The sequence below is a fragment of the Ylistrum balloti genome, unplaced genomic scaffold (genome assembly GCF_031769215.1).
Source record: "Ylistrum balloti isolate Yb309-2 unplaced genomic scaffold, AGI_CSIRO_Ybal_v1 Utg370742, whole genome shotgun sequence".
Taxonomy (NCBI): domain Eukaryota; kingdom Metazoa; phylum Mollusca; class Bivalvia; order Pectinida; family Pectinidae; genus Ylistrum; species Ylistrum balloti.
In genome coordinates, this window is record NW_026782437.1 from 1,082,113 (window position 1) to 1,108,226 (window position 26,114).

The 26,114-nt window shown below is 34.6% G+C and overlaps 1 protein-coding gene across 2 annotated transcripts; it reads left to right on the plus strand.

Annotated features, from left to right (window-relative positions):
- Positions 1-46: 46 nt before the first annotated feature.
- Positions 47-25,907, plus strand: LOC132557959 (helicase ARIP4-like). Of its 2 annotated transcripts, none has more exons than XM_060222486.1 (21): positions 47-115; positions 1,709-2,540; positions 3,406-3,599; positions 4,136-4,228; positions 4,676-4,905; positions 5,303-5,639; positions 6,076-6,243; positions 7,165-7,279; positions 7,493-7,720; positions 8,677-8,860; positions 9,261-9,446; positions 10,216-10,334; positions 10,669-10,772; positions 11,267-11,363; positions 11,942-12,147; positions 13,441-13,514; positions 14,536-14,637; positions 15,721-15,911; positions 16,304-16,437; positions 16,863-17,120; positions 18,483-25,907. In XM_060222486.1, the coding sequence occupies exons 2-21, from the start codon at positions 1,825-1,827 to the stop codon at positions 20,351-20,353; spliced, it is 5,607 nt and encodes a 1,868-aa protein (XP_060078469.1). In that variant the 5' UTR covers positions 47-115; positions 1,709-1,824; the 3' UTR covers positions 20,354-25,907. The 2 variants fall into 2 exon arrangements, with proteins under 2 accessions (XP_060078469.1, XP_060078470.1); XM_060222487.1 differs by lacking the exon at positions 47-115 and adding an exon at positions 251-274.
- Positions 25,908-26,114: the final 207 nt, after the last annotated feature.

The window sequence follows — 26,114 nt, forward strand, 5'->3', positions numbered from 1 at the left end:
ACTCGACTGTGTAAGCAAGCTTGGTGCGCTGCAACCGGAAGTGCCATTCAATGCAAGTTGATGAAAGTGGGATTTTCCCGATCCTTGGGATCTAAAATTGAACTCGAACTCTCAGGTAATATAATCAAACGTGGTTGGTATCATACTTACAAATCGCTTTTCTAAAGTAATTCTAATCGTTCCGTTGGATTTCTGTGGGATTATTGTTACATTTTGCCTTGATGTTCCTACTACGAACTGGCTTTGTGACAAGTGATCTCTTTTATATAACAGAGTAAGTTATTTCTTGATCCGTCAAAAGTTATCAGCATTGGTATTCCTTATATTTGTTCACATACATGTGTCCGATGTCGTAGTTTATTCTACAAGCTTTTGAAAGTATTGTAATGGCGCGGTTCTGGGGACATATATGTATACATGGTCAATAAATGGGGGGATACTTAAAATAGAAACACAATCATCCATTTGTCATCATAATTGACCTCTCAATTATATAGATTGATATTACATTTACAAATTATCGATTAATATTACGTTTTCAAATTATGAACAAGTTTTAACGATTTTATAATCTCTATTCATTAGTGGATTCGCCATAGTAATTTGTATTGGAGTGTTTAGAAGCACCGACTAGCTCTAATTTGTACAGGAATTAAGAAACCAGGACACTTTTTGTGAATACAAGCAAAATCCTGTGATTTTTTTTACAAATCATTGTGTAACAAGTATCTTTCTTGTAACAGATAGGTATATTTATACACCAAATTATTGTCAATCACTGAGCAGTGATTTTGATGAGCTGTTGTTACAGCTAAGATTAAATAATGTACCATTTTAATTGATAGAGCAAGCTGAACTCTTAGCGATGACAAGGGTGAGAAGGCAAAGTAAAATAAATGCTTATGCTAGCAGAGGAATAAATTTTATTTACATCCCTTGCTGACATGACATATTGTAAGATTTAAGATCGTGTATTATTCTGTAAATTATTTTTTTAAATATTTATTGATTTTTTCAGTTTAATCAAATTAAGTCACTAATTATTCCACTTGACAGATAACAGTATAAACTCCCTAAACATATTTTTTTGAGAACATTTTCCTTAGATTGATGATGTCATTATAATAAAAGTTCTTATAACACAACCAGTAGAAGATTTGATTGGAAGATTTCAACAGGATGAATGGGTCCATAGACCCTCTCACACATCTAAGACCAAGTGTTAAACAAAACATAGCCAAATCGACTATAGTACATTGTTACCATCATCCATACTTTTCTCCATCTATAATCAGTTTACCATCTCATCACACTATGTTTGAACTTAGTGTACCTAGGATTATAGTACAGATGAAAAAGGTTATCAGATCCTTTCCATCTTGTACACTACATACATCAGTTCTAGTGTACTTCACACTGGTCACTGTGTAGTTAGCGAAACATCATGCAGTACTAGTTGTGTTATAAGAATTTTTTATTTCATGGCCTGAAAAGTTTGACTTGTTTCAAAATTTTTAATTTAATATTTACAAAGAATTGTCATTCATATGAAATATACATAAGATATTTACCTAAGGATACTTCAAGTATTCCTTATTGTAGAAAGTTTAACTTTTTACATAATGTCATGTATTTTCTCATTCATTTTTGCAGGAATTAAATAATATCAGGAAATTCCCTAATTAACAAAAAATGCTTTTTATTTTAGGTATATGCACTGATGGAGTCATTTTCCAGCTTTAGCGTCATCCGTGAAAAGAAAGATCCAACTTAATAGAATGAGCAGTTCATTTATATTTTGATAACATTACTTCACCTTACATCATGTCGCTAGAATCATTCCTGAGTGGGGACTCCATACCCCCAGAACAGGAGCCCAGAAACTGTGCTCCAGGCTTTCCTGATTTTAAGTTATCTGTTGGTTTAAATAACACTGGTGGAAACACTTTGATTAATCAAATGTTTTCTGATGAAGAAGATGAAGAAAGCATTGATGAGGAAAATGGAAGTTGTGGAGACTTAGATGAAGTAGACAATGATGACTTTGAGGAGGATGACGAGAAGGAACATGATGATATTGATGGGGATGGGGATGATGAGGAAGATGATGATGATGATGAGGAAGAGGAGGAGGAGGAAGAGGAGATTAATGAAAATGGTGATGAGAGCAGTGGTGAAAATAGCGAGGAAGGTGTTGAGGACATGGTAGATGAGGACAGTAAGACGAACAATATGTCAAAAAGTTCTGTTTCTGAAAATATGACAGATGATATTTCAAGTATTATAAATGATCTCGATAAAGATTTCAGCATGCAAGTTGAAAATACACCCAATGTGGTGGAATCTTCTAGTCCAGTGGTAGAAAATGTACAGAATGAGGATGATAAGAAATTAAAGAAACTTGATGATGAAAAGCCAGAATGTAGTAAACCAAAGAAAAGGAAACGGAAAAAGAAGGAAAAGGGAGAGGGTGCACCAGCAAAGAAAAAGACAAAGAAAGTAAAAACCAAAAAACAAGCCAACATGAGAAAAAACATCAGGTAAATAACCTCTGTTTCATGTTTTCAAAGCAGTTGAGAACTTTCATATTGTGAAGTTTAGAGGGACTCTTTGAAAGTTATATCATTAACTTGATGAGTCTTCCTTTCTTTGAATGTATAGTACCATATATTATACAGATATTTCATGTCTTCCCATGCTTTAGTAAAAAAATATCTGACTAAGGTGCTAGTAGTTGCCAACACCAAGTGCAGTATAACAAATTGACAACTACTAGCACCAAGGAACATATATTCTGGTGTATGCTATGCGAAGGCAGATATATCTGTTTTAATCGTGTAACTTCAGTAAAGAAAATTTCAACTTTAACTTACCTCAAAGAATGTTCTCTAACTCTGGACAAACTTTTGTCTACAAATAGCCCCAAAATCCTAATTACACACTTTGCAGTGTGTTTGTTTCTGAAGATGTTTTGAATCTTTCAGAGTTATGCAAAATAATTCCTCTGTCACTGTCATAGCCAGTCAGAAGGATTTCTTTTATAACCTTACTGTAACTAACATGTCATCATGCAGGCAATTTAAAAAGTATATTGCATTAGCAAATGATAATATATAATACATTATTTTATTTTTGTTTAATGGAAATAGTACATAGTTGATTCCAATTTACATATTTATAGAGCAAACAAAGAACATTATATGATAAAATGCATTGATTATTGAAGGACTGGTTAATGCTTGATTATATTCTAAATGTACAATGTATGTAGATATGTTATTTCATACTAAGATTTAGTATAAATCTCTGAAAACTGAAACTGGGAGATTTGGACATGTCGTCTAGTCTTATGCATGTAATGAATGTGTTGCTGTGTATTGAAAATTTTTTAATATTTTTCATCAGGGAAATAATTAAAGAAAATGAACTTGAGACTACAACATTAGCAGCACAAAACGAAGAACTTGAAAGAAAGCGTCGACTTCAGGAGCAGCAGAAAGTGTTAGCAGCAACAGTTCCTGCTGTTCCTACTCAGGTGGCAGATGCTACAGATGCTGAGGAAAAGGACTCGCAGCTCAAGTCCTTGTTACAAAGCATGCGTGAGTTTAAACCCATGGTTTCTTCCATATCCTGCATATTTATAATTCATGTCAGTCTAAGACGTTTTGAAATTACGCAAATGCAGTAACTTGGTTTTTTCTGTTATGTCGTACATGTTATGATTACCTTCTAGATTCTGTTTACTAGTAGGAAACCCACTTATTTTCTTATATTGATTTATGAAGTGAACATTGTCTGAATAAAACAAAAATGAGTTTCAGGAAATAACTTAATGACAGTGCTTCATTCGGTACTTTAATGAGAAGAAAATAGAAAACTGAATACTGCGTATGCAGGGCTTCAACTGAAATGAAAAGATCTTGTATAAATCTTTATTGATCGACCAGGTACCATTTAAACTAGCTTGTTTCTAGAGATGCAAATACAAAAAAATAGAACACTTGAAAATATTGAATGCTGTGTCTGATATTTAGAACATTAAGAAATTGCTCAGTGACATCATTCTTGAAGTAATTTGATAGAAAAAAAATAATAAAACAACATTATACTTAGTAGTTATATTTTGTCTTTTCAGCTGATGAAATGCCCTCAGAAGTTCAAAAACAAGAGAAAGATGATGATCTTATCCTGGTAGATAGTGGAGATGATGCAAAGAAGAAGGAAAAGAGTAAGTTTGTTGGGATACTGGAAAAAGTTTGATTGTAGAATTAGAAGTAAATTTCTGAATGATGTATACAGTTTTATGCAGCCTGATTAGTTATGAATACAAAAGATGATATATTGTAGTCTTTTCCTTCATCATTAAGTAAGGGTAATACAATATTATTTAAACACCTGTTTAGTTTGGTGGTATATCGTGTTGGATGTACATCACAAAACAACACTATTCTTGTAAAATTAATTGTATTTTATCACTATGTATTGTTAAATGGTTATTGTACCCAAGTTGCTGACATCTTTCCTTTTGTAAAATATTATAATAAAAATTCATTTCTTGATTGTCTTATTGTACTGAATGTAAATGTTACTGTAATTTCTATAAGCTTGCTAGTAAGGATATGATCTAGGAAAGGACTTATATTGTTCAATGGTGAAACACCTTGGTACATTACAGTGGAGGTCATTGACATCAGTAGTGATGACGATGATGATGCTGTCCAGATCACAAAAGATGAGGACAGTGAAGTCGATCCTGAAGACCCAAACAATGGCGGCAACCATATCAACGATGATCTCAACGTTGCTGACCTTGAAGGTCGTGTCCAGCTTAACATTGGTCACCCCCCAGAAGATGATGACATATACCTGGCTCCGCAGATTGCACGAGTCATCAAAGCTCATCAAGTCAGTTTTTAATTCAAATATTTTTTGTCTAAATATTATACTGTCATCGATACATGATACTTTTTGTAAATATTCAAATTGAAAGGTAAACAAAACACGCTGCTCTAAAGGTTTTCAATGGAATTTTTATAATTCAGTGCCATAAAGGTTATCAAGAATATTATCAGGAATATATCAAAATATATAAGTTATTTTCATAGAATTTTTTCCATTGAGTCCAGAGTAACATTTCCAAAATTTGAATGATTCCAGTCAAAAGAGATGATTGTTCTCAAAATTTGAGTCCAAGATGAAAAGCATGAGTCTGAGATTGAAATATGAATCCCAAAAATAACTGCCATATTTCTACTCCATATCTAATATTTGGTTTAAGTTTCTGTTTGACTCATTATTTCAGATTGGTGGTGTTCGTTTTCTGTATGATAATTTAATTGAGTCAATGGAGCGGTGTAAGAGCAGTGCTGGATTTGGCTGTATATTGGCCCACAGCATGGGACTAGGAAAGACAATACAAATGATATCATTTATTGACATATTTCTGCGTCACACTCCATTAAAAAGTGTTCTCCTCATTGTGCCAATAAACACTCTACAAAATTGGGTGGCCGAGTTCAACATCTGGCTGCCAACAGCTGCTACTGTAGGAGATGATCCTAACTTTATACCTCGAGCCTTCGAAATTTATCTGCTGAATGATGGATACAAAACTACAGCAGCCAGGGCAAAGGTTATTGGTAGGTATAGCTAAAGGTTTGGAGGGTAATTAATTAAAGAAAGAAAATCATTGAATACATCTGTGCAAAAGGTGAAATTCATACTTTTCACTTTTCCCATGAAAAGTACTTGAATCAATGTAAACTTGCTCCAACTTGATACTGTGATTTTGGAGAAAAAGTGGCCTATAGAAAATATTTTGTGTACTTCAAGGTGTTCTGCATTACAAAGAATGCACATGTAGGGTTTCAAGTAAAAAATAAAAAGTTAAGCTAGCATAAAGTTCAAGGAGTCAAAATTTTACAGAGTCTTATAATTGTTTAATTTATTGATTGTTGTGTGTAAACAATACAATTATAGCTACAAATGATTATTTGAACAACACTGTGTAAAATATTAAAAGTTTTATTTGAGCATCACCCATGCTTCAAGAACAAGGGTAATTTTGTGTTCCAGCTGAATGGCATAAAAGTGGAGGAGTCCTTGTGATGGGGTATGAGATGTACCGTCTGTTGTCTAGTCGCCGTGGTTACATGGGTACATTGAAGAAACCTGGCAGGAAGCCTTCCTCTCCTGTAGTTATTGATTTAGAGGAAGAAGACAGAAACAAAACCCACCTACTCAGTAAGTCATATTACTTCATCTGGTTACTAACTCAGTAAGTCATATTACTTCATCTGGTTACTAACTCAGTAAGTCATATTACTTCATCCGGTTATTAATTCAGTAAGTCATATTCATATTATTCAGTAAGTCATATTACTTCACCCGGTTACTAACTCAGTAAGTCATATTACTTCATCCGGTTACTAACTCAGTAAGTCATATTACTTTATCCGGTTACTAACTCAGTAAGTCATATTACTTCATCTGGTTACTAACTCAGTAAGTCATATTACTTCATCCGGTTACTAACTCAGTAAGTCATATTACTTCATCTGGTTATTAATTCAGTAAGTCATATTACTTCATCTGGTTGCTAACTCAGTAAGTCATATTACTTCATCTGGTTGCTAACTCAGTAAGTCATATTACTTCATCTGGTTATTAATTCAGTAAGTCATATTACTTCATCTGGTTATTAATTCAGTAAGTCATATTACTTTATCTGGTTACTAACACAGTAAGTCATATTACTTCATCTGGTTACTAACTCAGTAAGTCATATTACTTCATCCGGTTACTAACTCAGTAAGTCATATTACTTCATCTGGTCACTAACTCAGTAAGTCATATTACTTCATCTGTATATTTGTCAGCTGATATTTTGCTGCAGAATTCAGTTCCTATCACTTGTGATGTTGATATGTGATTGTAACTTGAGAAAAGTGTTAAATTTGGTCTGAAATATCGCAATGATTAATATTGAAGAGGTTTATTCCTTGTTTACAAATAATGCAATTGTTATTGTGAATGCACAAATCCACCATTTTGCTAATTTTGCCATAAATTTTTAATAAGTCTGTTTAAAGTTTTAGAAAAAAAGTGCACTTGGCATGTATTGCTACCATGATATCTGTAGGATATACAAACTTGAATTTGTAGGTATGTATGAAGCATTAGTTAGTCCTGGTCCAGACCTAGTGGTGTGTGATGAGGGACACAGAATAAAAAACAGTCATGCTGGAATCTCAATGGCCCTAAAAAATATACGAACAAGGTAAGCATTTGTTCTTTGAGGAAAGTCTTTTACTCAGCATCATCTTTGCTATATTAGATGAAATTAATTCAAAGTTTTAGATTTTAATATGAAAATCTGACAAATTGTTGAGGACTTTATATAATTTTGATAATGATGTCCATCTTCTTTCTTTCTTTGATCATCTCGGTTCAACATTAAAATATGTATAACATAAGTTATGCCTATTAACAGACGACGAGTGGTGTTGACTGGCTACCCACTACAGAACAATTTAATGGAATACTGGTGTATGGTGGACTATGTGAGACCAAATTATTTGGGTACAAAGACTGAATTCTCAAATATGTTCGAGCGTCCTGTGATGAACGGACAGTGTATGGACAGTACAGAGGAAGATGTGAAAACTATGAGGCACAGAGCTCATGTGTTACACAGCCTCCTGGAGGGCTTTGTCCAAAGGTAAGGTCCATCAAACCATCAGAGTGGGGTGGGTGAGGGGTGGTCACGTGTCCAATTAAGTGGGTTTTCTCTGTGTGCGCTGATTTCCTCCTTCGTTAAGACCTTTCATATGCTTATGTCGAGACCAACAAGAGTGATTAATATAAGCTGATAGTTTGATTGGCAACTGTTAACCAATGTGAATGAGCGAATTGGATCATAGATAATGTTTACAGTCTTCACTGTAGAATTTCTTCATTATATCACTTCATTTGCATTAAGAAGTATCGAAAAACATTTTATGATTTTGCCTACAACTTACAGAAGTGCTGTAGAGAGAGGCTTTCAAGGATAAAATCTTAGAGAAATGGAATTATGTTTTTGTATTAAATAAGAAGCTGTGCTATTTTATGTCTGTGTGTCTGTATAAGTGAGTGCATGCATTCGTGATCACTTCTTGTACATGATATCTTATGAATCCCTTCATAAAAGATTATTCATAAATCCTTAAACAGATTGAATTCATCTTCACACCAAAAGCATCACAACACCAAGATCTACACTTAATTAAATTTTACTGGTCAGTAGTCCAGGTTAAAGGTCAAAGGTTACATTTGGCTACCTTTCAAATGGAAATACTACTAGTTTAGGGTATGTCTATATGAGCCTCTGCTCACTTTGTTTGTATTTCACTGTCAGAGACGTTGCTTGAAGATGCTTGGGAACACATCTTTGATAATGTTCACTTCATATATTTATAGACAAGATATCGAGGTATGTTTCTTGCTGTTATCTAAATATTAACTTTCTAACTTTTTCAGTTGTGTTCATTCTTTGTAATGATACACTGCATTGTTGATTACTCTTTGTAGCCTACGGTAAGCGAAAATCATATAAAAAAATGGGCTCCTTACTATGGATTAACTAGTACACCTGATTTTCATTATTAATTTTCTGTATTATCATTGTGTTTGTAGACGTGGGCACACAGTGTTGCAGCAGGCTCTGCCACAGAAACAGGAGTTTGTGTTCCTGATTCGGATGTCTCCTATACAGAGGGCCCTGTATAAAACCTTCCTAGAGTCAGTGGTGGAAAACTTCACTGCTGCAAGCGCTTGGTCTAATCACAACCCTCTACGGGCATTTGCCACGTGTTGTAAGGTCAGTCAAACTTCTGTCTTCATTAGGATCAATTTGAAGACATTTTCAACGGTGAAGCACATTGAACAACTTGTGTTTGATTTTAGAACATGATTTGAATTGTGAAGATTTCATTTGTTTACTGCCATGTTAATTGTTATGCAAATTAAATTATTTCTTCTTGAAATCAAAATAATGTTGTTGATATATCTGTAGTGACACATCATTTATGTTCTTTTAAAACAAATTAATATGCCTTGACTCAAGCTCAAGTTAAAAATCAAGGCAAATCAAGCAAATTTTGTGACTTTGTAGAACTTATTTTTCAAGGTGTATTTGTATAATTATATAGTAGTGTAACTTTGTTGTACACTATGAGACTTACATCTATGCTGTTTAACTTTTCTTTTTGTTTGTTCAGATCTGGAATCATCCAGATGTCTTGCACAAACTGCTGGTTCAGAGAAAGGTAGCAGGAGTGGATGACGACCTTGACATTGACCCTGGTAATGAAGGTCGAGCAAAGAAAGGTTCACAGAAATCCAAAAAGGCTGTGGAGAAGCAACCAGGAAGTGATAAGAAAGAGGATGTTGTCTCCTTTGAATGGGTGGGCATATCTGATTGGTCAAAATGGTATCCTCCTTAACTCTGGTTATGACCTGTAAATCAGTAATGTTATACCAGTTTTCTTCCAACTTGTTTCAGTTGTCTTGATTATAACTAATATACAAACATCTGTTCGACCAAAATTCATTGCATCTAAAAAGGTTGGAAATGGGGCATTTGAGATATTGTGACTTAAATTCTTTTTTATATGATGAATTTTATTGACAAAACAGAGCTCTCTGAACAGTTATTATAACTGGCAGGATTTTCAGTATTGTAAAGTTAACATACTTTTTTGAGAAGGATGTCTCAAAAATTCCATTTCATTGGGTTTGAAGTCTTAACTTCACATGCATCTGTACTGATGATATTGGGAATATATAGCTACATATTTTACATAGAAATGTTGTCTGTGACTTCTTCCAAAAATCATTCTTCCTTTAAACTCCTCTGTCACTATCACAATACAGGGAAACACAATACAATGTATTGTCATTATCGATGAATTGTAACAGATCTCAAGCCCTGCTTAAAACAGTGATTTCCATTTGGTTATAGTGAATTACTTCATCATATATACAATACCAGATGTTTTGAGAAAGAAGTTCAAGATTGCAATTACATACACAAACATTTGATGCTACTTAACCATGGCAGTTTGTGTTTCAAGCTGAGTCACTGATGGTGTATTTAATCTACAACTTCACAACTGTACAACTTCAGACTGAGTTACTGATGATGGATATAACTTATGTTGTGTATTATTCCAGGCTGAGTCTCTAATGGAGAATCACATGGCTGGTCTTCTGGAGACTGGAGGCAAGATGGTGCTGCTCTTCAATATTCTGGAGGAAGCTATCAATGCAGGGGATAAGATCCTTGTATTTAGGTAAGACCAGCTATGTTTTATAATCATTTATTGTTGACATACATTGTAGATAATAATTTTTTAGTTTAAATGGTTGCATATATCTATCACAAATATAGTTAGGAGAGCGAAGTAATTGAATCTGCGTAAAATTATTGTTTACTGTATTTATCTGCAAATAAATCCCTGCCCACAAATAAGCCTTTTTTGCAGAATCATCAATTTTAAAGAAGTAAGCTAAACATAGTTCACAAGTAAACCCTCCCTAAGATTTAGTACTAAACTTTTACTGAATATATTACTCAGTTATTTTTAATCTAACATTACACAAAATAACACCTATTTTTATTTTCAGTCAAAGTTTATTCACATTAAACCTCTTAGAAGAATTCCTGTCCAAAACCAAGGTTCCAAGACCAGAGGTGGATTGTAACTGGGCCAGGAACACATCATACTACAGTAAGAGAACAACCTATTGTTAATTTTCCTTGTTTATAGTTTGATGAGTATTAAAAGCCAAGAATTTGTAGGTCACCTGACACATAGCATCTGTTTTCATGATGAGTCGGTTTTGCTAATTCTTGATTTTGCTCCAAACACTATTTGCCATTGATTTTTTAATTTGACTGATGTTAAATTGTCTAGATGTCTTGAGACTCTGTAAACATATTTTTGTGTGATTGAATTTTAGCATGATACCAATTTTAAGTATACAAGTGCAATGATGAATTTGTACATTTAAAAAATTGGTATACTAATGAGGTATGGAAACTGCAATCAATGCAGCCATATTTTAGTACAGTATCTTCAGTGTGAATTGCACTGAAATAAGATTATGGCTCAAATATATACATTGACACCAGCAGTAAACTTTTGAGTTGTCAAATCTTACAACCCTGATTGCTTTAATAGTTACCTACAGAGAAAGTGAGATAGTTGTTGTATTGTTATAGGACTGGATGGTAGCACTGGAGCAACAGAAAGAGAAAAAATGATCAATGCATTCAACAGACCAGATGGTCAAGCCTGGCTGTTTCTGCTGTCCACAAGGTGAGTTAACTAGAAAACAAAATGATGATTCTGGAATAATGACAATATCAGTTCTATGTATATATGCATAAAGAAATAAATCTTTAACTACCAACTTAAACTTGCTGATTTCACGCGTTTGTGTGTCATGTATGTAATTAGTATTGTTTAGAACAGGATTGAATTTCTCAATATTTCATGAAGTCATATATGGAATTACTTCAAACTTCAGCAGTTTGCAAAAGACACACTTGTTCCTTTATAGAGGTAGCACAGATAGAACATATATTCCTACACAATTGGAGCACCTGTTCCACTTGAGAACACTATCTCTGTATGCCCGTTCCTTCACATGAGAAAGTTGAAACAGAGCATCTCCCCTGACAGACCAAAACACTAGATTTTGGTCTGTTGCAGAACTAGTCACTGTTACAGTGGTCATCCATCTGTTGAAATGACAAGCCAAATAAAAAGATGTGTGTATCTGTAAAGGTCATATTTATTGTAAATAGATTTTGAGGTGAATGACATACAGTGAATGCAATACAGCTAGATCTATAAGAGTACAGATGAACTTTTTTTGGTTTTCTTTTCAACAGGGCTGGATCCTTGGGAGTGAACTTGGTAGGGGCTAATCGTGTGGTTGTACTGGATGCTTCTTGGAATCCGTGTCATGACTGCCAGGCAGTGTGTCGTGTGTACAGGTTTGGCCAGACCAAACCCTCCTTCATTTACCGTTTTGTCACTGACAATACAATGGAGAAAAAGATCTATGACCGCCAGATCAACAAGCAGGGCATGTCTGGTAAGTTAGAGAGAAATGTGTTAATCGTAAACTAGGCATGTATTAGAGAGTAATGTACGGACCATAAACAGGGCATGTCTGGTAAGTTAGAGAGAAATGTGTCTACAATAACAGGGCATATCTGGTAAGTTAGAGAGAAATGTGTTGAGTGTAAACAGGGCATGTTTGGTAAGTTAGAGAGAAATGTGTTGACTATAAATGAAGCATACCTGGTAAGTTAGAGAGAAATGTGTTGATTGTAAACAGGGCATGTCTGGTAAGTTAGAGAGAAATGTGTTGTCTATAAACGAAGCATATCTGGTAAGTTAGAGAGAAATGTGTTGATTGTAAACAGGGCATGCCTGGTAAGTTAGAGAGAAATGTGTTGTCTATAAACGAAGCATATCTGGTAAGTTAGAGAGATATGTGTTGATTGTAAACAGGGCATGTCTGGTAAGATAATAGAGATATTTGCCGGCAGCACTAGTAAACATGTTTTGTGCTGCCTAATCAGAAACACTGTGCTACTTGTACGGATGAGATCAATTCCTCATGGTTATGATAAAGAAATTTATATCAATGTTTATTAGTTCTTTCCAATACTGGGTGAATATACCAATATATCCAAATACCAGTGATTGAAAATGAAACAGAGGGAAACATTTTAGAAAACAGTTTATTTTATACAGTGAAACCTCACTTAACAACTCACCATTAAAGAAAATTTCATATTCCAGTATTAAATAACTATTGAATAAAAATAATGTTGTTTTGTTTTATTCAATCTTTAAAATAGTAAATGTGCACATATATTATGATATAAACTGAAAAGTTAATATATATATATTCTTTTGTCAATTTTATCAATATTATTTTTATCATTTACTTGCATTTCATCAAAAACAACATTTTCTATACAGTTTAATAAACTTAAGTTAATATTGTTGAATAATATATGTGTACATTGCTTAACGATATATACAGTGCTCAGCATTAAAAGAGTTATGGTTCTTGGCAGTCAAACTGGCCCACCTTTTTTGTCATTCCCCAAGTGGTCTTGATATAGAGGTTTCACTGTACAGGAATGAGAATTATCAGAAATTGACCTTTGGAAGGTTTGGTATCTCTTCCATGATGGATTAGTTGTTAGATGAGGTTTAAACTTCTGCCTTTAATCTAATACAACCAAATTGATATATGATTCAAAATGTTTAATTTTAAACTCTCCTTGCCTTTTTAGGTCAGATACCATCTCATGTTTCTTGTGACTTTATTGGTTATGATTTACGTCTCATACTTTATATCTCATTTCAGATCGTGTTGTTGATGAACTTAACCCCCAAAATCATTTTTCTAGACGCCATGTTGACAATCTCCTCCACTATGAGGTGAGAAATTTTTTGTAATAGTTGAAATTGATAGTGTCACTACCAATGACAAGAAATCAATACCAGGTACAGACAATTTGTACTTGTTTTGATACCCTTTGCTCACAACAGCTAAGAAATCTAGTGTGCTGAAGAGAATTTCTGGAATCATACTGTCTTATAATTTAGAAATTTTCAAATGTTGACAAAAGGAAAAAATCTTCCATAAGATGTTGTTAGCCTTCAATTAATTAATTAGGCCACTACATTGAAGGTTTTTTTATCCATTTTTTGTTTTGGCTCAATATCTCAAGTTCTTTTCGACCATTTGAGCCCAGGTTTTACCCTATGCTGTTCTGAAGGAAGTGCTTGTGTTGGAGTGATTTTGGGTTCCTTGGGTCAAAAGTCAAGTCACTGTCACTATAAATTCAGTTCTGTAAAATATTTTCAGTTCTATTTCAATGATTACACTAAATGTTTTCTCCATTGTTTCTTCACAAGCTCTCAAGTGCTTTTCTTGCTTAGAGGTCAAGGTCACCATTACTATTTATAGAATATACCAAGAAAAAAGATATTACTTCTTAATGTTATTACTAGATAATGAAGCATAATTTCTCAGGGTGAACATCAGTTTGGAAATATTTCATTTGCGGATATTTTGTTGTGATATCATAAAAACATTATGACTGTAATAAAATTAGAAGTTGACCAAACATGGATCAAGGTCATCTGATGAAAAGTCAGTCAAATTGAGACATTTCATAGAAAATATGTTGAGTCAAAGGTTGAGGTCAAAGTTGCATTATTTTAGTGGTAAATATTTGTTATGAATTTAATCATGATTAGTTGCACTCAGGTGAGGATCACAAAAAAAGAGTCCATCGGTGCCACAAAATTTCAGGTTTAGGATATGACACAATGTGTGGCTCTTCCTGTTGTGAGTAAGTTCTATAGTTAGTTTAGTATGATGAAGGACAAGAAGTATTTTTGATCTTTTAAACTCTTGCATTTGTTTTCTATATGTTTTTTATTTCTTTGACAGGACACAGATTTTCCGCTCGTAGATTTTACAAATTGTGAGGAAAAATATACTGATCCTGTTCTGGTGAAGGTTTTAAAGAAAAATGGCCACTGGATAACAAAGGTGAATTAAAAGATGTACATTCAGTCTAATGGGTTCTCAGTTACTGAACTTATCATCTACCATTGCTGTAGATCTTTCCTTTCCCAGTGGATACTTAATAATTAATTAAGCAATTTCCATTCCTAATAGATAATCCAGCCCTCCACATTCCCAGTAGATAATCCAGCTATCCACATCCCTAGTAGATAATCCAGCCTTCCACATCCCCAGTAGATAATAGTCATCCACATTCCCAGTAGATAATCCAGCCATCCACATTCCCAGTAGATAATCAAGCCATCCACATTCCCAGTAGATAATCCAGCCATCCACATTCACAGTAGATAATCCAGCCATCCACATTCCCAGTAGATAATCCAGCCATCCACATTCCCAGTAGATAATCCAGCCTCCCACATCCCCAGTAGATAATCCAGCCATCCACATTCCCAGTAGATAATCCAGCCATCCACATTCCCAGTAGATAATCCAGCCATCCACATTCCCAGTAGATAATCCAGCCTCCCACATCCCCAGTAGATAATCCAGCCATCCACATTCCCAGTAGATAATCCAGCCATCCACATTCCCAGTAGATAATCCAGCCTCCCACATCCCCAGTAGATAATCCAGCCATCCACATTCCCAGTAGATAATCCAGCCATCCACATTCCCAGTAGATAATCCAGCCATCCACATCCCCAGTAGATAATCCAGCCATCCACATTCACAATTGATATTCCAGCCCTCTTCTGATTTTGATTAAATAAACAACCTTGTATCCCTTATAAATACTTCAATCTTACTTGTTTATCTAGAAAAGTTGAACAATATGTCATTTGTCTGTATGATTTACACTTTATGATCATTCATTATTTACCTATTGCAGGTTGAATATTCCTTTCATAAAGACAGTTTCAAACATCTTTTACTACACACTTGAAAATAATATTGTTTTCAATGTTTATGTACTAGAGATATAATTAAGAGGAAAGAAGATAGAACTAAAACTTACATATCGTCCCTGAAATGACACTACTTCATTTGATGATTCCGTGGTGATATCTAGCAATATTCATTACCTTTAAATCCTTCTAACTTCAGATGCCGTTCAGTCATGAGTCATTGCTAATAGACAAGAAGGAGCTGCGTCTTTCCAAGAAAGAGAAGAGAATTGCCAAGCAAAACTATGTGAATCAAAAACGTCAAAATATCAGTTACTCCCGCCCATCCTATACAGCTTTCTATCCTAAAGGGCCAGGTGGTGGGCCGCAACAGGGGCCAGCTATTACCAGGTAAGCAATGCAGAAAAGACCAAACCAAGATTTGGTAGTCAGAATTATTTTGTAGAATAAGAATATAATAAAGCCATTTGTTGTCGAAAGTTCTTTTAATTTTTTATTTTTCAATTTCCAAAATAAAAGAAATCATAAATCAATCAATTTGATAAAATTGCTAATGGTTCATTTTGATAATTTTGATAAAGAAGCAAATTAATGACAGATATGGTATGACGGTGGTTGGGTGAGTGTACAGCAGGAAGGAACTACTAAGCAAGGATCAATAGTCATACCAAAACGTGATGGCTAAGTATTATTTTGTTTTGTTGTTACTATGGTAACGATTAGCATTCCTATTTCAATATCAGCATTGAAATCTTTAAAAGACACTTTTTTGTAAATTTCAGAGTGTATCCCAACCGACCCATTGCTAGTGTAAAACCCATCATCACCACTCCTGTTCCAATGAGACCTAAAGGGATTGGCCCTGAGAGAGTCAACAAAGCTGGGGTCTCTGTCCACAAAGTCATCACAACCACAGGTACAGGAGAAGTCTCCTTTATTGGGCTTAGAAATGCAAGCCCAACATTTCTTTTTATAAAAAGTTTGTGTTGGTCAGAGTGAGAGCAGTTATGGAGAACTCTTATGTTGAAGGCATTTTATTTCTCAGTAGATTGAGCTAAGATCAGTTCAGCCCCTTCTTTCTTTCTCTATTAATGATATTTGTTGTACAAGTCTCTGTAAGACTTGTTATGAATATCTCAATTATTCCTGCAAATGAAACACAATTGAAATCTTGAAAAAATCAACTTTTAATTTTTCAATTTACAATTTCTTAAGAATTTTTTTTTTTTTCTTCAAACGTGAAAAAAAAAACTACTGGTATATTTTGTACTATTTGTTAACCTGAATCACTAAGCTTTAGAATGAAACAATGTCCTATATATGGATTGGTTGTTTTTGTAGATATCATGCTACCAGGATCTAACACAAGTTCAGATGCAGGGGCAGGAGTTTCAGGAAACAAGATCACAGCTGGCCAGCAAATATTCATTATCAAAACACCAAAGGGAGTTTATATCCGTACTAGCTCTGGGAAAATATTTTCCGTAAGGACCAAAATGCCAGAAATAAGCAGCACTACCAAAATCATTGTCAGTACCTCCACAACTACTGCAGCTGCTTCAGTCATGAGTTCCACTATCATCTCACCCACTTCTGCAGGTAATGATTCACAAAGTTTTAATCTTTTTAACACTTTTTTTTTTTATAAAAAAATTATTGATAAACAAGGAATAACTCTCTAATTGTTCAGGGATACTAATTTGTATCATGAAAATTAGTTTTATGCCCCCCACCATTTTATGGCATCCCCTTGCTTCTGCAGGTAATGATTTACAAAGAATTAAGTCTTAATCTTTTTAACACTTTTTTATCAAACAGTTCTATAGAATTATTGATAAACAAGAGAAACTCTTATTGTTCAGGAGTACTAGTTTGTATTATTAAAATTATTTTTATGCGCCTCACCATCTTGTGGGGTCCCCTTGCATTTTGTTTTGAATCAGTGTCATATCTTGAGAACCTGCTTACGGATTAGGATCATATTGTTACATACCTTGTGCAAGTTCATTTACCACCTTTGGTTACCTTAGTCTTATTATAGTAAGATCAAACTTGCTTTGGTAGCTTGTATTTCACATGTGTAGTGAAACCAAAAGCTAGAAAACTTTGGTTACCTTAGTCTTATTATAGTAAGATCAAACTTGCTTTGGTAGCTTGTATTTCACACGTGTAGTGAAACCAAAAGCCAGAAAACTTTGGTTACCTTAGTCTTATTATAGTAAGATCAAACTTGCTTTGGTAGCTTGTATTTCACATGTGTAGTGAAACCAAAAGCTAGAAAACTTTGGTTACCTTAGTCTTATTATAGTAAGATCAAACTTGCTTTGGTAGCTTGTATTTCACATGTGTAGTGAAACCAAAAGCTAGAAAACTTTGGTTACCTTAGTCTTATTATAGTAAGATCAAACTTGCTTTGGTAGCTTGTATTTCACACGTGTAGTGAAACCAAAAGCCAGAAAAGCTAGTAAGAAACTTGCTTTGGTAGCTTGTATTTCACAGTATGAAACCAAAACCTTTGGTTAACATTTCAAACTTGCTTTGGTAGCTTGTATTGCACATGTGTAGTGAGACCAAAAGCTAGAAAACTGAAGATCAACCAACATTTCACTTTTGGTCATATCAGAGAAACTGGATACCATCTGCAAATGTGTCATCATTTAGAAGCATGGCAGTGATTGGTTAGTGTTTATCGACATATGTTACCATAAAAGGAGACTGGTCTGACTATGTAAATGGTTGATGGTCATACTTGCCCCTTATCATAAGATGGTCGTTGTTGAAGTCTACAGGGTCAAAGGTCACTTTTGATATTTTCTTAAATTTTGTCAAGCAGTTATACTTTTATTCATGGTAGTAGGGGCATTCATGTCTTACATATGTTCCTAACTTGAATTGTTTTTAATACTTCTCAATTTCTGTAAAACACTTGTCTTGAATATTTTGTATTTACAATGATCACAGGCTCACGGCCATCCAGTCGGGCAACCATTGTGACACCTAGCCCTGTATCCACTGCTAGTACATCTGGGAATGGTCAGCGGAATGTTTTCAAGCCCCCTGCAATGGCCTCAGCACCGGACACGCCCACAAACATCCTTGCTTCCATTTACTCTCAGTCACAGCAGGTTAATTCGCTACTTAAGCAACAGACTCTAGACAGTGTGACCTCCACACCAACTCCACAAACCAAAGAAATGATGTCAAGTTTATCTGACAAGGTCTCTCTTTCCAACAAACAGGACAAGTCATTATTGTCTAAAAAACGTGACAATACCTTCTTACCAACTACTGAGGAGGAAGACTTCAGAATGAACCATGGGCATAAAGAAAGCTTTTTAACAAGTTCACAAGAAAAGAGCTTTTTGGCTAATTCACAGGAAAAAAGTTTCTTGTCAAATTCAAATGAGAATAGTTTCTTAGCATCTTCCAATGAAGATGACTATCTCCAGACACCACAAGACATGAACTTTGCATCTCCTCCTGTGAGAAAAGGCTTTTTACCAACGTCACAGGATGAAAGCTTTTTGTCTTCACATGAAAAAGGCTTCATGCCAACAACAAAAGAACAGAGCTATATGCCAATTCCCCAGGACAAAGACTTTTTACCTCCTCAAGAAAAGGGCTTTTTACCAACTTCACAGGAAAACAGCTTTTTACTATCTTCACAGGAAAATAGCTTCTTGCCTACCTCACAGAAAAAGGACTTTTTGTCAATGACACATGATAAGGGTTATTTACCACAAGGAAAAAGTAAGTTTTTGTCGTCAGCAAAGGACAAGAACTTCTTGCCTGATTTGTCTGACCCTTTTGGTGATAATAGTGCTTCATCTTCTCCTGGGAGTATGTCATCTGGAAATATGTCATCCCCTGGAGTTTTAAGCCCTGCCACAGTACAATCAATCCAACCATCAGTGCAACATAATCGACCACATGTACAACCAATTTTGCCGCAGGTTCAGAGCCACTCACAGATGACATCTGGTCAGCCCCAGGTTCAACCTATTCAGCCCCAGGTTCAGCCAATTCAACCCCAAGTGCAACAGCAGAATCAGTCACAATCACAACATCATCAACAACAAAGTCAACATCAGGGTCCTGGGCAACAGAATCAACAGGATCATGGTCAACACCTTGGAGATGTTGGTAGTGATAGTAACAATAGAACACACAAACAATCTAAGCTCGCAAAAATTGCACCCAGTATGTCTGGCATGCCACAGCAGCGGGCCCCTCAGAATCCTATGTCAAACTTTTACTTACCCCCACAGATCCCTTATCAGCCCTATAACATGGGCCAGGGAAATATGTCTCAGGGCATGGGCATGGGCATGAATCCGTACATGAACAACCAAATGCTAATGCCGCATAGCAATCCCATGTCAAATGACAATGGTATGTCTTCTCAATCTCAACAGCAAAATCAGCAATATTTCAACATGCCATCATCTACTTCATCCTCACTTACAACAATGGGATCAGGTCAAAATTCTGATATGTCTACCATGGATAAATCAAACTTTGGCTCCACAATACAACAGCAGTCTTCTTCCTCCTCTATGATGTCGTCAATGCCCTCAAACATGATGCAGGGGTTTCCATTCACTCCTTACCCATTCCCTATGCCGTCACCATACCTCATGCAGAATGGCATGCCCGGAAACTCGCCCTACATGCACATGCAGGGCCAGTATGACTATGGACAGATGGGAGGAAACTACAACATGCCCAGTTATAACCCAAGTGGGAACATGAACATGGCAGCTAACAACCAGACAGGTAGCTGGGACCATAGCTCGAATATTGACCAGAGTGGCAATACCCCTCAGTGTTAAGGCAGGTTTTATTGAGATAAGGTCAGGGTGCTCCTAGCATGATATCTGAAACAGTAACGTCAATTGGATTACTTGTACTGTCATGTTATAGGTTCACTTCAATTTTAATTCGTCCATTTTTTTCCATATGGAAATTATTTTCGACTTTCAACCTTGCAAATATGTTGAAGCCTTGGCATGAATTTAATCGTTAATTTGATGATGACTTCAGTGTAAATGAAATAAGAAGAACCAAATTCAAAATTCTTCAGCCGGTACATAACTATCATGCTTTGAACACCATGGTCCAATTCGAAAACTGTTAACGTAGATTTGCCGACTCAAACATTTTATCTACTCTGAAGAAATATGGGAAGGTGGATAAAATCGTCTTCTCAATGGATTGATTTTGCATCAGAAGTGATTCTATATGTTAGCTTGGATGAAAATTAGTTTTTAAATGTGCAAATTCTAGGAACAAGTTGATTGGAAGGTGAAAGATCAAAATGCTGCTATGTATTAGTCTGCAGACTAGTCCCATGAAGGGTGTTGCACTGTGACAACATGGACAAACATACCTCAGTGCTCATTGTTTATTTACTGACTCAGAATTGGAAGAAAACATATAGATATATATATATATATATAAAACTGAAATGACAATATTATCATTCCAATACAATTGGAAATTGAATCCATTATTGTGTTGTTTTGTATGTTTAACTGTTGAGTTCTCATGTAGATTTAGAGGTTGATGAATGACTTCCACTTAACATTATTCATATGCTGCACTTGTTCTCCCATCTCATGGCATTGGATAATGAATATTCATAGACTTTATGAATATGTATGAAAATCATGGATAATGTGACATTGCATATTTATTAGGATTCTTAGGCAATTCTTTTTCACTTACATAAATTTCACTCTTTGTTGTGAGAAAACTCAAATATCAACTTGTTTTGCAATTATAGTATAAAATGATTTGATGCATTGAAGCAAAACCGTATTGTATCAAAATAAACATATTTTGCTAATTATTTGTGTTATTTCATGGGCTAGTATCATGAATATTCATGATACACTTCAAAGTAATATTATTACGAAGTAATAAGCTTCTATTCTGATACAGGGTTCCCTGCACATGCTTGTATGATGTTGTTAGTCTCACCGAAATATTTATCTTTGTTTGAATGCAATGTGTACTCTTTGTATTTGTACAATTTATATTTTAATCAACATTTCTATGTGTGTAACATGTAAATTATTATTCATTGTGAATATTGTGATCATTTAGGTAGATACTATTTTGTCATTTTAAGACAATTGACATTTTTTAATGATAAATGTTTGTAAATGTGTGCTGAATTTTTTGTCTGTGTTTCTTTCTGTTTCTCCGTCCGTCCCGTCGTTTTGCAGTTGATAGGTTACTAAGAAACATTCTTTTTCTCTAGAAATAACATAGGACCATTTTGATCTATAGTATTCAACCTGAAAATTATAACTATTTGGTAAATGTTACTTACCAAATTGATTAAAGAGTTAAAAGATTAAAGTGACAAGCTAAAATCTTTGTAAACATGTATATACCAAATCTTGGAAAATAGTATGGGGCTTTATATTATACTGTATACTCATAATTAGTCACTTTATCTAAAACACCTGAATTCTTTTCTTGAGAACAATAACATTCTTATATGACGTGGAAAATGACCTTTTTAGGCTGCTGAGAACCGAGGTTGTTACTGACTTGATTTTAAACACTTCCCATTAAGGTCTACATGATTGCAAATGAAATACAAAATCAAATGTGTTTTATTTTAAACTAAACTTAGAAATCAACTATCAATTGAAAATTTGAATTTATTGTATAGTGAGTCTTAAACAGATTTCCATATTTTTTTCTTCGTTTCTCTTTGTTTAATCTGAAATGTAAGTGGTTGTGACACTGATAATTATCAAAGGAATCCTTATGTAAAATTCATTGTGTTACTGATGTAATGAAACATATAAGGAAAATGTGAGACGTTTGAGTCAAAATAAATTTTATATTAACTTGTAGCTTTTGAAATAATTAACATGTATGCACAAGGAACAATGCAACTACCTGATAACTGCTATAGTTGAGGTCCGATTTACGTGAGGTCCAGTTTAGTTGAGGTCCAATTTAGTTAAGGTCCAGGTGATTAGAGTGTTTGACTTGGATTGTTCTGAGCCTCTTTTGCAGGCCAATGCAGACCTCCCCATCTTTCTTTGGTTTTCAAAATCGTTTTAGGTGTAAGGCTTGCCTCTATATAAGGACTTAGGCCCATGGACTTGTTTCTTAGAGCAAGGCCACTGGGTTTGTGTCAATACCAGGACAAGGGCCCAAAGTCAAGGCCACTGGGCTTGTCTCAATATAGGAAGAAGCCCTGGGCTTGTCTCAAAACAAGGACCAGGCCGCTGGGCTTAAAAAGTTCTTGTCTCAATACAAGAGATGCTATCTATGTCTTATAAGTAATGGGAAAATAGGGAGGCGGGGGGTATAAGTTTATGTTACGGTGAGTGTTGATCCCTTCGCACTTTCTACACTTTATTTTTATCTTATCCGGGCACTATATCCTACATTATTTGTCACTGAAACCTCATACTTGATGAAGTTGTATGTCATTTACCAAAATAGTTCAAGATGCCCTATTTTTATACCTACTTTAAAGAAAATGTTTAATGAGGATTACTTTCCTATCGTACTTGTTGTTTGAATGTTATGCATTAGGGATGGATTCACCAAGGGAAGGTGGTGCATACCAAATGAGGATCACTGTACTGACATTCATAATAACATTTGACCGACAGCAAAAGAAGTTTGGGGTTCTATTTCTTACACTTCTTGTCACTGGAACTTCATACTTAGGATATCAGGGTCAACTGAAGTGAGGCAACGTGTGATTTATCAAAAGCAGGTCACTTTGACCTACATTTAGACCATTAATAATATAATCTAGGGATATACCATCAATCCAAATAAATGATCTTGCTTTTTCAAATTGTTGATGTCACTTTGAACTTCTTACATTACCTACTAAATTAATAATACTGAATTCTATCACATTTATACTATAGGATGCAAGTAAATATTGAACATTAGTGGGCTACATTGTCACCAGATGAGTTTTGATTATCGAACAGCGTAACTTTCCAGTATACACCAAGCAGATTTATTTGTAGTAGTTACATCAACACCATTCATTATCTAATACAGTAGGGGTATCAAACATTCAACTTCTAGACAATGTTCTTTCTCAAGTTCATCATCTGTGCATTCTTGGTTGTAATTTCACATTTGGGACTTTCATCAATAGTTTTCATAAAACTGCAGATAGCAGGTGTAAACAGCAAATAAAACCATCAAATTTAGTGTTTAGGCCATTAAATACAAAGGGTAAGACTGACCTACAGTCATCAAAATTTCTCATTATTTGCCATTCTGTAGGACTTTTGAAATTATAAATTTCCACTGATGGTATTCACATCAGACTTGTCTGAAATGATCCCCAGATTTTGAGCAAGTACAATATACATTATGGCCGTCATCTCTAAAACTACATTTGAAGTTTTTTCCGAAGTTCCATTGATGCATTTGAGTTGAAAATAGGGAGAGGTAGAGAACAACATGTTAAATTTGGCCTTTTCAAAACTAATGGACATGATAGCTATGGGATGACCATTTTGTAACATGTTTAGGCAATCATATTTTCCCCCAGACATCACCACCTTAAAACTTCCTGATATGTTCCACTTCAAATGCTCTTTATTTAGTGTTATTTTTCTGGTCGGTCGAAAATGCAGTTTGGTCATCATTGCCTCCATCATAAAAAAGCATACTAAACTTCTGTTCAACTTCTCTCATTGAGCTGAAAATTTGTAACAATGATATGGATAGAGCTGATCAAGTGTTGTTATTTTTTAAACTCATTAAAACTTTTGACTTTTGATGTGTCTATTTTGAATACAATTCCAGAATCGTGCTTTTCTTTAACAACACTATTTTAAACTTCATCTCAAGTTCTTTCTGTAGGAACAAACTGGAACTTAATGCACAGATTCGTAGATGATCTGAACAAAGTGTTGTTACTTTTTGGGTTTGTACAAAAACAATATGGCCCCCATGATTGCCATATTGAAAAGCATATTGTAAACTTATCCAGTTTGACTGAGCTAAATTGGTTAGGCTGTGAAGGAAAGGAAGCTAACAGTTGATTTATATTTTAGACATCGTCAATACTACCAACATGGCAGCCACAGAGACCATTTTCTAATATGATTCATAATTGCACAATCATGGTTTTCCCGAAAAACACCTTTTATGTTTTGGACCAAGTTTTGTTTTTTTCAGGCAGGTCTGAAAATACAAAATTGCAGCCATCTTGAAAAAATCATTGTAAGCTTTCGTTTCAGTCCACTAGTACTATTGAGCTAAAATTTTGTTGAATTTCAAGAAACTGATATAAGTGTTGTACTTCATTACATTTACTGCTAAAATTCTGAGTTTTTAATCAGTCAATAATTGTTTCCTCTACCACTTAACTATAGTAACATACTCTTAGATCATTTACCCGGTAAATGTCTTTGTAGATGACTGACTGTGAAGGCCAAAGGCCTCTCATGATTGGCTGTAGGGATGCAGGACTGTTGGGTTTTGTCATCCTGTGCAAATCTGAATATTTATGTTTAGTTTTGATATTGGTATTTCTATATTGCCATCTCTTTGCAAAGAATATACCATGACAGATTAACTTTTATGATGAAGCAGAAAGATTAAGCTCAAACATTGAAAAAAAAAAAAAAATGTAAATGAAATCACTTAGCCAATACTTTTAAATGTTTAATGCATTTGATCTCAGATAACAGCAATTACCGCCCCAATGGATGAGTCCTAGTTTTGTTATAAGAAACTATTTTCTTTCAAAATAGAAAACTGTGGATATTGGTGTTTTAAAACTTCCTTTTTATTTCTTTCGTGTTTGTTGCTATGTGTGGTAGTTTTTCACTGTTTATGATGAATTCTAGAAATTGTGAGCTCAAAAGTGATAATAAAATGGCTCAAGGAGCAATCCATGGATGTAATATTGCTAGATTAGGTTTTTTTCTTTTCTTAATTTCTGTTATGGTAATGTTTGCCATTTTCAATATAGATGAGACAGGTTGCTTACAAATTTTGTGTATTTTTACAGATTAGATGCTTGTCATCACATACTTTTTCATTTAATTTGAAATCAAATGATATTCAACCAGCAATTGGTGAATTTCAGTGATGACCTAAATGAGTTGATGTTGAAAATTTCATAAATGTGGACATGTGAGAGGGATGTTGTTTCTGTAGGAGGCATATTTCTGTTGCTGCTGTCTGTGTCTTTTCTGTGTTCATATTCAAGCTTTATTTTATGAGGAGTGATGGGCCAAAACCTCCTGCCCAAATATAACCCTCATAGGGGTTCGTTTACACTTCTTGCACTTTAAATGTTTTACATCATAAATTCATCACGTTAGTGTGTTGTCGTCTTCATTTCATGAAAATAAATTTATAGATTAATTCTTGTAAGACTTGTGTCATTTTTATGCCATAAAATGACTTGAAGTAGTGTTACCTCTGGCTGGCATCTCTCATTCTTCCTGTAACCATCATTAACTTTTCCCATAACAGAGAAGGAAAACCTGGGTACTGATATAAGGCCTGTAGCAGTCTCGGATGAAGGTTATGAATATAGATTACCTTGACCCACTTTCAAGGTCAAAGGGGTCA

Bases quoted from the DNA above. Each gene is read 5' to 3' on its own strand.
- LOC132557959 (XM_060222486.1), top strand. From the start codon at position 1,825: ATGTCGCTAGAATCATTCCTGAGTGGGGACTCCATACCCCCAGAACAG. The intron at 3,600-4,135 runs GTGAGTTTAAAC...TTGTCTTTTCAG, and splicing joins GTCCTTGTTACAAAGCATGC to CTGATGAAATGCCCTCAGAA. The intron at 12,148-13,440 runs GTAAGTTAGAGA...ATCTCATTTCAG, and splicing joins CAACAAGCAGGGCATGTCTG to ATCGTGTTGTTGATGAACTT.